This window comes from Pristiophorus japonicus, chromosome 3, assembly GCF_044704955.1.
Source record: "Pristiophorus japonicus isolate sPriJap1 chromosome 3, sPriJap1.hap1, whole genome shotgun sequence".
In the NCBI taxonomy this organism is placed as follows: Eukaryota; Metazoa; Chordata; class Chondrichthyes; family Pristiophoridae; genus Pristiophorus; species Pristiophorus japonicus.
The window spans coordinates 277,449,459-277,465,010 of NC_091979.1; the positions used below are offsets into that span (position 1 = coordinate 277,449,459).

General features: G+C 42.7%; 1 protein-coding gene across 2 annotated transcripts in view; it reads left to right on the top strand.

Annotated features, from left to right (window-relative positions):
- Nucleotides 1–15,552, top strand: part of dock1 (dedicator of cytokinesis 1) — an 816,280-nt gene that overhangs the window by 96,793 nt on the left and 703,935 nt on the right. For both annotated transcript variants that reach the window (XM_070876753.1, XM_070876754.1), the window contains exon 5: nucleotides 14,187–14,283. In XM_070876753.1, coding sequence (XP_070732854.1) covers nucleotides 14,187–14,283 — 97 coding nt within the window. The remainder of the gene's footprint in view (nucleotides 1–14,186; nucleotides 14,284–15,552) is intronic.

Genomic DNA, 15,552 nt, shown 5'->3' on the forward strand with positions numbered 1-15,552 from the left:
AATGTGATGCTGACAAATGTTCTGAAGGGACTTTATAGTGTACTTTTCCATTCCATGATGTCTGATTGCTTTTGTGGAAACTTGTGACTTGTACTTATCTGTCTGAGGCAGCTCAGTAGAAACTCTTAAGGAGAAAAACAAGAAATTTTGCGATAAGTATTCCCAGTGTCGCTGAGATAGATTGTGCACTACAACTAGATTGAGGAATCTGAGAACATGTCTTGCAGCTGCAATCATTTCTTCTTCTAGTTTCTTACTCTGAAAATTACTAGTTATGACCCTAATTGAAGTTTCACAGCATGTCTCCGTTGACTTAATCTAAGAATTTTGACTTCCAGCTTTCTGTATAGATCCTGCTAGTAGTAGTACAAGATCCTTGATCAAGGTTGTTGCAGCAGATAGCACAGCCAATAACATCAGACTGTTAAGAGGACTCATTTATTTATGATTAGATGTTCTGTCTATTTCTCATACTCAAAGTTTGTGAAACATTACGATCAAGCGCTCATAGATTTATTAAGTACGACGTACTTGCCATGCTACTTAAGCATACACTTGAATTAGTACTTGCAACCACATGGGGCGGTGTTGATTGGGAAATCAACGTGTGATGGTTCTGAGCTCAGCATTCAGGTTGATTAAATTGTCAAATCTAAATTTGTGGTACAGTTTTCTACTTTTATACCTTTTTCTAACCTGTATTACGTGACAGTCAGCAGGTCTTTACATTACATGGTTATACTAAAAGTTAAAAACAACTCCATATAAGGAGGAACTAATAAAAAATCTATACCGTATTAATATCTGTTAATATGCTGAAGATCTCACTGATCTCCTTTTCTGTTGAGCTAATGAGATCAGTCCACCGCCTTTTTAAAAATCTAATTGTGTATTTTTTTTCCTGTTCAGCCATAACTTGTTTTTGTTTCTGCACCCCTCAGTACTGACCACACTATATACACTTCTGCGGGAGTAACTAACGTCTTTAATCAAGATTAGTGATTGCCGTTTCCTCAAATTTGGGAATAGCACACACAGGCACGTCTTTAAGTAGCTTATCCCATTTAGACACATTCTGTGAGGTGTTTACTTCACACAAGCATATTAAAACTGCAGGTGCTGTATAGGTCAGTCTTATTTCCAAGGTTCAATGGTCACCATCTTACAATTGTACAGCTACACAGCAAATCTATCATCAATGAGTTATTTTAAGCCATTACAACTTCTGTCTTTCTACCTACTTGACAAACAAAGGTATTAGCATTACTGCAAGATTTGCAGAATTCTGCTAATCTGATTTGCCCTTTTCTTACAGAGCTGACTGCTAAAGTGAAGCATTTGATACCACCACGATCCTAACTCTGCCTGTACTGTGGTTTTAAAAAAAATTGTTAGACTTTGTTGAAATTAGTTGCAACTATTTTGGACATATGGCTCAGTCAGATGACCACTTTGACATGAATAGAACCTGACTGGCATCCCAATCCAGGCTCTCCAGGTTTGGAGTTGGTAGTGTAGAGAACAAGGATCCAATAGCTGTTAGAAGGGCAGAGAATTGGCTAAGGCACTGGTAGAGATAATTCAATGATTCAGAGAGCCAAGGAGGAGCGGAACATTAATCAGGAGACTGGAAAGAATGATCACAGGGTTCTGCAGAGGTGCATAGAATTATCTAGCATTGGGTATTGTGCACCAACGGATCCACCAGATCAGCAGAGGAGTGAGATGCAGTGGGAGTGAAATCTGGGGACCAAGCGCAATAAAGACCAGGAAGTCTGAATCCCTTGGATTTACCCTTCACGGAAGGCTGAAGGGTAAATCCAGGGGATCTGTGCATAGGAACCTAGGAGTAGACCAATTTAACCCCTCGAGCCTGTTCTGCCATTCAGTGGCTGATGTTCGACATAACTCTATATACCTGCCTTTGGCCCATATCCCTTAATACCTTTGGTTAACAATCTATCAATCTGGGATTTAAAATTAACAATTGATCTAGTATCAATTGCCGTTTGCAGAAGAGATTTCCAAACTTCTACCACCCATTGGCCTAAAATTTCCCCACAATTGGTGGGATCGATGCGGCCGAGGTTGGTGTCATGTGGTAAGCCCGCTCCCGCCTCGAGCCTGCACTTTGTCCCGAATCTTCCGATGATTGGACTTGTTAAGCCCATCCTGTGGGCTTCCTGGCCGATTTAAGAGGAAGCCTGATGTCATTTGATGGCATATCATCAGCCGGTTTCCTTAAAGGGACTATGCCAACAATGATTTTGACAGTTCTTCTATCATTGTTCTGCAGCATTGAGGTGCTGCAAACACTGACGAGCACTATGCAGAGGTGCACGGCTGCACCCAGGTTCTCATGACTTCCTCCAGATACTTATGGAGGGAGTCACAGCATACAGGGAGGTCCTCTTCCCTTCCCATGGGCGGAAGAGACCTCCCCAGGGCACCAACGCAGCCTGGTTGCACATTGCACAGGGAGGGCACAAGCAGGGATATCGTCAGTAGGATCAAGCTACAGTGGCACAAACATTTCAATGATCTCAGTAGATCACAAAACGTTACTGCAAAGCCACATTCAACCTCATCCTGTGTGCCACTCATCATATCTCCATCACTCTACCTTCCCTACTCTACCCCTGAATATCCTTACTCACACCAACTTACCTTGCACCCCCACCCATCACTCTCTCTAGCTACATTGTTAGTTCCCCAATTCACTAGCCACCCCTCACACTCACCCTCATTCTTGTCCAATCATACCAACTAACAACACACAAGGGTAGGCACTTGGGTCCTTTAGCCAATGTTCATGTATAGTTAATGGTGATGTGTTGTCAAACATTGAAATCTTTATTTTCAGCACTTTGCCCTCTTGGATAGATTTGTGGGAACCTTTGGAAGTGGCTTCGTAAGTTGTAGTGAATGGTCAGACATAAGGATACCTCCTCAATGGTGATGAGTGTGAAAGGAATGTTTGGACATTGCAGGGATGCTTTATGAAGTTGGTTGGCGGTGCCAAACTGGTGCATCGTGTCGCAGTCAATATGTACAGCATGAAGTGAAGTAAATGTGGCCATGGTGAAGCCATCACTGGCCTCCTGGGCAGCAATGTAGTCAGGTGCTGATGCCCTGTGTACTGTGCAGCATCAGGTGATTGCAGAGAGCTTGCTGTTGGTGGTGGTGGTGATGGTGTTGGGGTTGATCGTAGTGGGATTCTGAGGACCAAGGTGAGATTTTTTCAAGGGTACCGATGCTGCTGGAATAGATTGCAGTTGAGGTTGAGATGACAGAAGCACCCTGTCAGTGGTGAGAGAGGTTGCTCCAAGGAGGTGACAGTGGATAGAGAGTTCACTGCAAACACTTCCAAAGTGCATACAGCTCAAAAATCTCTTCCAAAACCTGAAAACTTCAGCTTCTGACATTGGAAAGTGAACAGCTGTGAAATTGTAGCTTTTATACCACTTCTACAGCTGTCAACTAGCCAAAGCAATAGAGAGTCAGTGAGAACCCGACTCCACTTACCTGGCGTGTTCTCCGAGGCATGGCAAACCCGTCAAAAGGTTGGTAAAATTGTACGTGCCTGCTTTTAAGCGTCTTAATTAGCATTTAAGTACCGTTTAATGATAATTACTCGTCCCGCTGCTTGCTGTCAGGTCTGCTATGCGACCGCAGATCTGATAGGTCAGAAGCTCACGGAGGCGGGTTCAGACTGGGATCCTGACCCGCTTTCAATCGGGGTCATTTTGACCACGGGCCCGCCTCCAAACCTGCATTCGCAGGGCTGGGAAGATTCCGGCCATTGTGTGTACAAGTGTTTCCTAATTTCACTCCTGAAAGGTCTGGCTCCAATTTTTGGATTATGCCCCCTAGTCCTAGACTCCACAACCAGCAGAAATAGTTTCTCTCTATTGACCCGATCTGTTCCCCTTAATATCTTGAAAACTTCGATCCAATTACCCCATAGTGTAAATTCCAGAGACTACAACCCTAGTTTGTGTAGTCCTCGTAATTTAACCCATGGTTCAGGTATAATTCTGATAAACCTACGCTGCACTCCTTCCAAGGCTATATAGCATTCCAGAGGTGTGATGTCCAGAACTGCTCACAGTACTCCAGGTGTGCAGATCAGGAAGATAATCTGAGGAACAGCTGAAGAGATCAGCAAATTCGATCAGGAACTGCAACAGAAGCCAGTCCAGCGAAGAGTGTTGGACAAATTCTGAAGGCAGAGCTAATTAGAAGAGAATCAGTGGCCATAGGAAGTAAGAGTATAGCTGCAGGATGGAAATCATTCAGCTGCATCCAGAGTAAGATGGGAGCCCGCAGAAGCAAATCCAAGATGTTCTAGCAGTGAGTAGAGAGTTCCAGTGATGGAGTGGAAACTAAGCTTGTGGAAGCAGACCAGGAGGTGCAGCAATTTAGTGGAGAAGATCCAAGACTCCTTTGAAGTGAGAAAGATAAAAAGGTAAAGTGTATTGTGGAAGAAAATTCTATACAGTCAGGTTCAAAGCCTGTCAGCTTATGGTGAAGTAGAGGTAGAGAGGAACTAGCAGTCGTCCAAAGTTATGGGAACAAATGATTTAGTCTGAGATGCATAGCTGGAGAAGATTACCTGGAAGGATGGAGTGAGGGAGCAGAGGAACTTTAAGATATTGAATGAGCACCTTGAAATAGAAACCTTGGAGCATTAAAAAAAATGAATGGAACTTGGTGACAATGACTGTGATGTGTGCTTGACTTTGGGGATGAGAAAATATGCACTGCTGGGTTCAGCCAGGGAGGTTGATGGAGTCTTATCTGACCTACGAAAGCCAAACTAGTTAGATTCAGTCTTGTCTAAGTTTTAAGAAATTGTGTGTCATTCAGGGCTTGTGGTAAGACAGGCAACCACATAGTATACTAGCAGCCATCAAATCAATGATGATGGCAGAGAGATAGATGTGGGTGGTGTTAGCACATTTTCAGACTTTTGTAGATGATCAATAATAGGCATTTCAAGGCTGGAGGCCCGGAGTACACCAGCGATCACCTTGTGCATGAGGGGAAAAGTCTTTGAAGGGGGTAAATTGTTTGTGTTGTAGCAAGAATGAGTGGACCCAGGAGAGAGCAGTGCTGTAGAGGTGAACCGTGGAAGGAGAGATGGTGGAGGGGGATATTAACTCTCAAAGCTAGCATAGAGTTTGAGCATGTCCAAGAGGGATAGTGAGCTGTGGTCACTGCTGAATTTAACCAGGCTGATCATGGTGCTTTGGCAACCAACTGGGGGACTCAAACAGGCTAAAGGGAATGTGGTGAGCACATAGTTGAGTAGCAATGATGTGTTGAAGGAGAGAGAGGATGGTGCAGAGACACTGATACTTTGAGAAGATAAAGACTAAGGGCTCAAGTTTCGGGCTGCGCGTAGAGCCCGTTTTTCGCGCCAGAAGGTGCGCCGAAAAAAAACTTGCGTATTCTCCGGCTCCCTGCTGATCCTCTGCAGCCGGGCATGGCGCAGCACGAGCTGTAGGGGGGCGAAGCTAGGTCCCTGCGCTGAAAACAATGCCGGGACCTCTGCACATGCGCGCTACAGTGGGCGCGCATGTGCAGTAGCTCCAGGCGCCCAAAACTGTGTGGGAGGGGCCCAAAGCGCGCAGCCCCTAGCCCTGGCCGAATGGCCTCACTGGGGCTGCGTGCATAAGGCTGCCTCCCACGCCCAGCTCCTGCTTCCTCCCGACCCGACTCGACTCCGGCTCCCCGACCTCGACCCGATTCCTGCTCCTCCCACCCCCCGACCTGATCTCCCTCTCCCTCCCTCCCCCCGACCCGAACTGAACTGACCTCCCCCCCCCCCCCCCCCCCACTCCCGACCCGCGCTCCCGACCCCCCCCCCCCCCCCCCACCCGAACCAACCCGACCCGACCCGACCCAACGCCGCCTACCTGTAAATCTGGTGCTGGGGACGGGCCCTGCCCGAAGTCTTGGGCCCGGCCGGGCCCCGCCCGTTCAGCCTCCCTCTCCCTTCTCCTTTCCGCCCCCCTTCTCCTTCTCTTCCTCCCCCCCCCTTATCCTTCCCCCGCCCTTTCTTTTCCCCCCTTCTCTTTCCCCTTCTCCTCCCCTTTCCCCTTCTCCCCTCCTCCCCCCCCTTTCCCCTTCTCCCCTCCTCACCCCCTTTCCCCTTCTCCCCATCTCCCCCCCTTTCCCCTTCTTCCCCCCCCCATCTCTCCCCCCTTCTCCCCCTTCCCCCCCTTCTCTCCTCCCCCTTCTCCCCCATCCCTCCCCCTCCCCCTCCCCTCGCTGTCAGAAACACAGACACTGACAGACAGAGAGAGACACACACAGACAGACAGAGAGATAGAGACACACTGGGGGGGGGGCATCCCAGCACGCTGTTGGAGGGCTCCCAGTGCTGCAGTCGGTAAGTAGAAAATGTTTTATTTATTGATTTAAAAAAATATATATATTTCTTATTAATTTTTTTTGATTGATTTATTGGTTGATTTATTGATGTTTTATCATTTATTATTGATGATGGCTCTTTATTTGTAAAACTGAAGTGTTTAATGTTTGTAAACTTCCCTTTAAACCCCCCCCCCTCCCCATTCCCTACGCCTGATTTGTAACCTACGCCTGATTTTCTAAAGTGTAGACAAGGTTTTTTCCAGCATACAAAAATCTTCACTTACTCCATTCTAAGTTAGTTTGGAGTAAGTTTTCACTGCCGAAACTTTGAAAACAGGCGTAAGTGGCCGGACACGCCCCCTTTTGAAAAAAAAATTCTGTTCCAAAGTGAAACTGTTCTAACTGACTAGACCTGGAGCAAACTAAATGCCGAGAATTAGAATTTCTAAGATACTCCCTTCTTCATCAGTTGCTCCGAAAAATCAGGAGCAACTGAGGCCGAAACTTGGGGCCCATTGGGTTGCCTTTAAGAAAGACAATAATGGTGGTTTTGAAATGTAAGTGGGAATGATCAGAAGGTGATTATGTTGGCAGTTGTGCTCGGAGAAGAGGAGATTAGGTGGTCAGGATCTGGGTTAGAAGGTGGTCATAAGAACACCTGGAGTATTCATGGAAGAAGTAAGTCTGAAGGCTGTGAGGTGGGTGATGGGAACAAAGTATGGGGAAGAGACGACCGAGTTAGTGACTCGATGATTACTTCAGAACCAAAGAATAGTCTTGAGTGGCTCGTACTAGTATTAGCTGAGGATGGACTCTGCACGGGTGGATGGTCAAAGGGAATACTAAGTGATAGAGAATTCAGTGGGTGGAGACTGGCAGTTGTGGATCAGCCATTGGTGGAAAGGAAAATCGGGCAAGGTGTATTACTAACCGATTGCAACTGCTAGTTTTCTGCTGGTATCCAAAGTGAAAATGACTCCTAAGGTATATGGGTTGATTTTTCTCCGCAGATTAACACTGCATTTATAGGTTGATTTGAAAGCTGATAGTTTAAGGTGGTTAAACAGTAGATGGTGGTTTGTTAATAATATGCAGCATAAAGTCATAATTAATAAATAGTGGCAGTCTCCAAGGATACGACAGCTAAGGACAAAACTTATTATTTGTTGCTTCTCATTTGAAAACAATAGAATGACTTTCCTAAAAGGAACCAGACCTTTTGAAATACAGAAAGAAAACAGTAATGTATTATATTTGTGGTACAGTTCTCTAAGGGATAATTGAGAACATGCTACTAAATATGGTACTACATTTAACCACCTGTTTTTGTTTACTGTTCTGGGCCAATTCTGGCTTTGTAGAAGGTTTCTTTGTGGTGCAGTGTTTTGTTTGTGTGAAGTTAACTTTTTGAATTTTAATATTTGAGTATTAAAAGTGCTTATTAAATTGCATTCATTTCACTCGCTCAGTAGCGAACAGCTTAAGGTTTTATTGATTTAACCAGACAGAGATCAACAATATTAATGAAAAGCTAGGTTGATGCTTTCAAACTAAAATACTATTCTTTGCCAGTGAAAATGTTCTATAGTTTTTCCTGAACTAAAAATTGCAATTTAATAATTTAGGATGTGTCTGTTTTTTTTTAAAATGTGCTTTGAGAAATGGAAATCACTTGAAAGATCCTTTATTGTGTTTATGCTGTAATGTATCTACTTTTTAGTGCTGCAGCAGTTATATTGATATTGTTCATATCTTTGTGATTAAAATCTTCTGCACATTGTAAATTTACTATGTTGATTTATCATGGTAATACAGAGAGAACACAGTGATATTATGTTTGTGGTACAGTTCTCTAAGGGATAATTGAGGTACAACCTCCGAAATCCGGAGTTCCGAAAACCGGACAGCGCGCAGATCGGAGGAGTTGTCCGAAATCTGGAAATATATTCCGAAAACCAGACTTTTTGGACCCTGAAATTAATTTCATTTAGAAAAAAAAGTTATTAATTGGAACATTAAAAAGATACAAAATAAATCACTTCCATTCATGGGGCTGGTGATGGAATTCAACTGCAAGATTTTTTTTGAAAAATCGAGGGTCGGCACCGACACCATCGTCCTCTATGGCGCCTATGAGGATTCCTAGCTGGCCGGTCCTCTTATTCTGGACCTAGTGGTCCTGGCTGAGCTCTGCCAGCAGATGGTGTTCCGAGCCGAATCAGATCCAGTATTCCGGACGTTCCACGGTCTCCTCTCGGTCCTCAGCTGCCTCTGTGGGGCCCCGTTGGTGCCAGATGGAAGTCCTGTCGTTGGCTCACTTTTCGGGCAAAGGACCACATTGAAAGCGTTGTGAGAGCCTGCCTGGCCCTTCCTCCCCAGAACCGCATGCACCTGGAATGGGGGTTTCTGGATTACATAGAAACATAGAAAATAGGTGCAGGAGTAGGCCATTCGGCCCTTCGAGGCTGCACCACCATTCAATAAGATCATGGCTGATCACTCCCTCAGTACCCCGTTCCTGCTCGCTCTCCAGACCCCTTGATCCCCTTAGCCGTAAGGGCCATATCTAACTCCCTCTTGAATATATCCAATGAACTGGCATCAACAACACTCTGCGGCAGGGAATTCCACAGATTAACAACTCTGAGTGAAGAAGTTTCTCCTCATCTCAGTCCTAAATGGCCTACCCCTTATCCTAAGATTGTGTCCCCTGGTTCTGGACTTCCCCAACATCAGGAACATTCTACCCGCATCTAACTTGTCCTGTCCCGTCAGAATCTTATGTTTCTACGAGATCCCCTCTCATGCTTCTAAACTCCAATGTATAATGGCCCAGTTGATCCAGTCTCTCCTCATGTCGGTCCTGCCATCCCAGGAATCAGTCTGGTGAACCTTCGCTGTACTCCCTCAATAGCAAGAACGTCCTTCCTCAGATTAGGAGACCAAAACTGAACACAATATTCCAGGTGAGGCCTCACCAAGGCCCTGTACAACTGCAGTAAGACCTCCCTGCTCCTATACTCAAATCCCCTAGCTATCAAGGCCAACATACCATTTGCCACCTTCACCGCCTGCTGTACCTCTATGGTAACTTTCAAAGACTGATGAACCGTGACACCCAGGTCTCATTGCACCTCCCCTTTTCCTAATCTGCTGCCTTTCAGATAATCTGTCTTCGTGTTTTTGCCCCCAAAGTGGAGTGGATAACCTCACATTTATCCACATTATATTGCATCTGCCATGCATTTGCCCACTCACCTAACCTGCCCAAGTCACCCTGCAGCCTCCTAGCGTCCCCCTCACAGCTCTCACCGCCACCCAATTTAGTGTCATCTGCAAACTTGGAGATATTACACTCAATTCCTTCATCCAAATTATTGATTTATATTGTAAAGAGCTGGGCACTCCACTAGTCTGCCTGCCATTCTGAAAAGGACCAGTTTATCCCGACTCTCTGCTTCCTGTCTGTCAACCAGTTCTCTATCCACGTCAGTACATTACCCCCAATACCATGCGCTTTGATTTTGCACACCAATCTCTTGTGTGGAACCTTGTCAAAAGCCTTTTGAAAGTCCAAATACACCACATCCACTGGTTCTCCCTTGTCCACTCTACTAGTTACATCCTCAAAAAATTCCAGAAGATTTGTCAAGCATGATTTCCCTTCCATAAATCCATGCTGACTTGGACCGATCCTGTCACTGCTTTCCAAATGTGCTGCTATTTCATCCTTAATAATTGATTCCAACATTTTCCCCACCACTGATGTCAGGCTAACTGGTCTATAATTAACCGCTTTCTCTCTCCGTCCCTTTTTAAAAAGTGGTATTACATTAGCTACCCTCCAGTCCATAGGAACTGATCCAGAGCCGATAGACTGTTGGAAAATGATCACCAATGCATCCACTATTTCTAGGACCACCTCCTTAAGTACTTTGGGATGCAGACTATCAGGCCCCGGGGATTTATCGACCTTCAATCCCATCAATTTCCCTAACACAATTTCCCGCCTAATAAGGATATCCTTTGGTTCCTCTTTCTCACGAGACCCTCGGTCCCCTAGTATTTCTGGAGGTTATTTGTGTCTTCCTTCGTGAAGACAGAACCAAAGTATTTGTTCAATTGTTCTGCCATTTCTTTGTTCTCCATTATAAATTCACCTGAATCTGACTGCAAGGGACCTACATTTGTCTTCACTAATCTTTTTCTCTTCACATATCTATAAAAGCTTTTGCAGTCACTTTTAATGTTCCCGGCAAGCTTCCTCTCGTACTTTATTTTCCCCCACTTAATTAAACCCTTTGTCCTCCTCTGCTGAATTCTAAATTTCTCCCAGTCCTCAGTTTGCTGCTTTTTTTCTTGGATTTAACACTATCCTTAATTTCCCTTGTTAGCCACAGTTGAGCCACCTTCCCCGTTTTATTTTTGCTCCAGACAGGGATGTACAATTGTTGAAGTTCATCCATGTGATCTTTAAATGTTTGCCATTGCCTATCCACCGTCAACCCTTTAAGTATCCTCTGCCAGTGAATTCTAGCCAATTCACACCTCATGCCATCGAAGTTACCTTTCCTTAAGTTCAGGACCCTAGTTTCTGAATTAACTGTGTCATTATCCATCTTAATAAAGAATTCTACCATATTATGGTCACTCTTCCCCAAGTGGCCTCGCATAACGGGTCATTTGATTTCGTCTCCGAAATCCGGAAAAACCTGAAACTCGACCCAGGGGTTTCCGGATTCGGGACGTCTGATTTCTGTTCCAAAACCCGAAAACTGGAATGGCCTTGGTTCCGAGGTTTCCGGATTTCGGAGGTTGTACCTGTACTTTATTAGACAAGTATGACTTGAAATAATATTTTGACTACCATATCTGTAGCATACATAAAATATGCAAAAAACTAATTTCAGTTTATGGGAAAGCCAATTCTGCCAGTTAGCTTTCTGACAACTAAAATTGATCTTAATAGTTTATTCAGTTTATGTACTCTTGGAAATGCAACACAGAAAATGAGAAAAGTGCAAGCGGTCTGCCATCCAAACTTGGAGCTGAGATTGTCATTGTAATGGCTTCTCTTCTTGGACCTCGAGTACAGTTTTATTTTCAACAATTTCAATGTGAGACTGACTTCATTCCCTCCACCCCAATCCCCACTCAATGATAATGATTGGTGTGCTAGCAAGAAATCACCATTTAGTTGATATGTAATGTCATCCCTGGACAATTACATTCTGATATAATCATTGTAATATTAGCAGAGTTTAATCCACAGTGGCTTAGTGGGAAATCACTGTTTAGTATATTATAATTTATGGGATCCATAAACTAGATTTAAAATTGGCAACAGTTTTCTCTGTTTCGGGCAGAGTCCACAGACTTAATTGCAGCCCACTGTTAAATTTGTATTCAGCAACTTCATATTTTGAGCAAAACAATGCCTCTTGTGGTTTATTTGCTTAATTCACACTACTGGATAATATTTTGTGACGTTGAGTTGACAGGAGAAGACTGTAGTCTAATTTTCATCTCTAATTTCATCTTAAGTGGTAACTGTGATATAATTTATGCTTGAATGCTGTGGAACTTGTTTTCCCTTTATCGTTAACCCCAAAATATGCCCCTCCATTAGGTCTTTGACAACATTTTTTTTAAACTTAGATTTTGGTTTGGCAAAATCCATCTCTTCCCATGAACTCACCTCTAGCCTTCATTCTGCTTCGAGGTACTTTCAGTTTATCTCTGAAGTGGTTTATTTGGAGCTATGGGAGGCTAAGCTGAGTTCACGGTGTTTCTTTTCTTCCCTAACCTATGAGAGAAGTACTTTTCTCGTTTTTTTGGGGCATTTTTCTCACGTTCTTAAAGTTACTTTTTTGAAATTAAAGCAAATTAGCCGTGACATTGCTCACAATGAATCAGAAGTTTCATAGGAATAGCGGTGTTGTGCCAAATAATATCAGTGACACTGCTATCTGTGAGATCTGAAAGCATAGAGTCTGACGGTACTTGAATGGGGTCTCAGCATTAAGTTGCTTTTTTTTGTGATGCCGGGGGGAGGGCTGGTGGTGTGTCCCGGAGCCTGGGAGCACTGGACCAGGGAGTACTGGAAATGTAATATAGTTGTGAGCAGGAGAAAGAAGCCCTTGGTTTTGGAAATGGGGAGGAATGTCTGGGAATGGGACGGGTGCCTGGGGTTTAGTAGTACTGGGGAAGAGGTTCTGGAGCATTGGTAAGCCAGAGTCTTGCAGTTTTATGATCTGGAAGTATTGAGAGGATCAGAATCTAGCAGGTTTGTTTAAAAGTGGAACCGTTCAAACCATCAGGCTCTATCCCTCCATCTGGTTTTGCCCGTCAGCCTGTCTAGTCTCATTTTGCCCTTGGGTATCCCTACCACCCACCCCCTTGCCCATTGTCGGCTAATTTCCGTTCATGCCTTAAAGCATTTAAACATAAATTTTTGCTTCTTAAAATTAATGGATGGAAAATCACTTACTGGGGTTGTGCAATTTCCTGATATGCTCTTGAGTTTGTTGACTTACACAGTCTTTAATAAACATAAATTTCTTTAAGCAAAGCATTACCTACAAGCTCTCAATGGTTCATTGTTCATGCAGTTTCCATGGTTTTATATTAAAACAATTCCTTTAGCCTCATTATTCAGAAGTAATTTTTCTTTAACTGCACATATTCAATCGAAAGTCATGATTGATTAAAAACAATCTATTCTCTCAATAATCTTGGTTACCTTTTTCAACAACAAAACCCATGGTAACAGGTGTTACTGTTCATGTGTACTTGCTCTTGTTTGTGAGGCATTCATAACAGAAAATCTCAATTATTTATACATTTATTTAAATTTTATATTTTTTGGATATAAAATATCCAGTTTCAATCAAACCCTTTTGACAAAATCAAAGATAACCGAGGATGAAGAGATATGTCCTTCAGTTCCTGTTGGTGTACAGATTGCTTGCCGGGTGTTTCTGCAAATTGCTTGTGCTCTGAATGCGCAGATATGATTGAAACCTTTTTCTTACATTATAATAGTTAAAAATATCCAGTTTAAGCCCAGGCTTTTGAGTCAGGCTTAAGGCCTTGTATTAAAAACTTGAATGAAGGTATTAAAAGATACAAATCAATTTCATGTGTAAATTTAATCCTGTATTGAAATAATTTTAAATTTAAATTTTTCTTTTTGTTTAAAGCCTTATTTTGAGATATATAGGTTTAACCCTACTTGCTCAGCAGAAATCTGGCGGGTGGGCAGTTAAAATTGCTCTGGAACGTATCTCTCCGAAAACCGCCATGATCGCAACATCTTCAGTTTTAACCTGCTCTACTGAGCAGGCAGCAAGGACATGCGTCCGAAGCCAGCACAGTCCTTCTTTACATATGCATGTTGCGGCCCGATGACATAATTGAGACCTGACTGTAATTTTAACTCACCTGAGCGAGTAATTTACCTGGAATTAAAATCGGATCTAAATGCCATAATTTTTTTTTAAGTAGCATTCTGAGTGATTCTTTTGATTCATTAAAGAGTTATGGACATCAGTTTACATAAAGAAATTGAATTATATGTTGACATTGTGAACTTCACTATTAAATGTTGAAAAATGTGTGACGGAAGCCCTGACATCAGGAAGTGAAGGTTGTGGAAAGGAAATACACATAAACAACATTTTTAATAAGATACAGATGTAATGTTTTCTATGAAATCTGATCTGCTTTTTTGAAACAAAAAACCTAAATTGGGAAAGTAAGTTGGCAATCAGAATATAATCATACTGTTCTGCGTTTCATTCAAGGCAACATGAAACCGTTATACCAAATGAGCTTCCATTGGTTCAGGAAGTCACGACAACCCTTCGAGAATGGTCAAGTATATGGCGGCAGTTGTACGTTGTGAGTGAAATACAATGTTAAGAATTTTTTTCACACTTTCATGGTTTTGAGCTGTTATATTTTACACTGCACTTTGGTTTTCTAAAGTGGTATGAAATTACATGAAGCACAGTAATGAGGACCACATAATACATTAAGTTTCAAAGGTTACCATGACCCTCTTGGTGTTTAGACAATTTGATAGTGCCCCTATATCTCAATCAGATGAACTACAGGCTGAACTTTAGATTTTCTAGCTTTGTTTTCTGCGCATTTTTATTTTATCCCTGAATTTGAGCACCTTGAGGGGGGAGGGAATATTAAAACTACTTAATTGTTTTTAAAATAAAACTGTTACTGTTCTTGGTGTGCATGTGTAGGAAAATATTAATCTGGCAACTATAACTTGCTGTTTCTTGCTTGCTTTAGTGGTACTTCTGTTATTCTTTGATTTCTCTTTCATCTTGTTGTTTATTTGTTTTTTGATTTTTCTTACTTCTACTTTCAGTCCTTGAGTGCAGTATCTGTAGTTCCAGATCCAAGATAATGTACATTGCACAAGCTGCCTCAAAATTTCAGAAAGTCTGCAAGATTATGACCTTTGGAGTCACTGTAAAGCGAATGTCCAATTACATTGGCAGGAAGCTTGTTGATAATCAGGCATTCATTGGAATTCTTTCTGGTTTTCCTATCCTACTTCCATTAAAAATAGGAGCCTTGATTGTATAGCAAATTCGAGAGAGAGTTGGGTAAGTGCCTGTTGTAAAATGTTATTGCAGCCTATGAGAGCTTTCGTGAGTTACGATATTTCCTAGAGACTGGGACCGGTCAGATAGACAGCAATTGTAATTTCTGGTTCTGTACATTTCTAAGTTCCTATTGTGAAGCATTGCAACAAAATACATTTTTCACATTAATCTTTAATTTATGTGACTGCTTATGCTCTATGTGGCTACTTGGTAGATATCCTACATGGTATATTTAGCCATTCAGTTTCCTTTCTACTAGAGGCTAGATTAGGAGGGGGAAAATAGAGTATGAAAGCAAGCTTGCTGGGAACATACAAACTGACTGCAAAACCTTCAATAAATATGTGAAGAGAAAAAGATTAGTGAAGACAAACGTAGGTCCCTTGCAGTCAGATTCAGGTGAATTTATAATGGGGAACAAAGAAATGGCAGACCAGTTGAACAAATACTTTGGTTCTGTCTTCATTAAGGAAGACACAAATAAACTTTTGGAAATACTAGGGGACTGAGGGTTTAGTGAGAAGACGTCTCCTCTAGTACT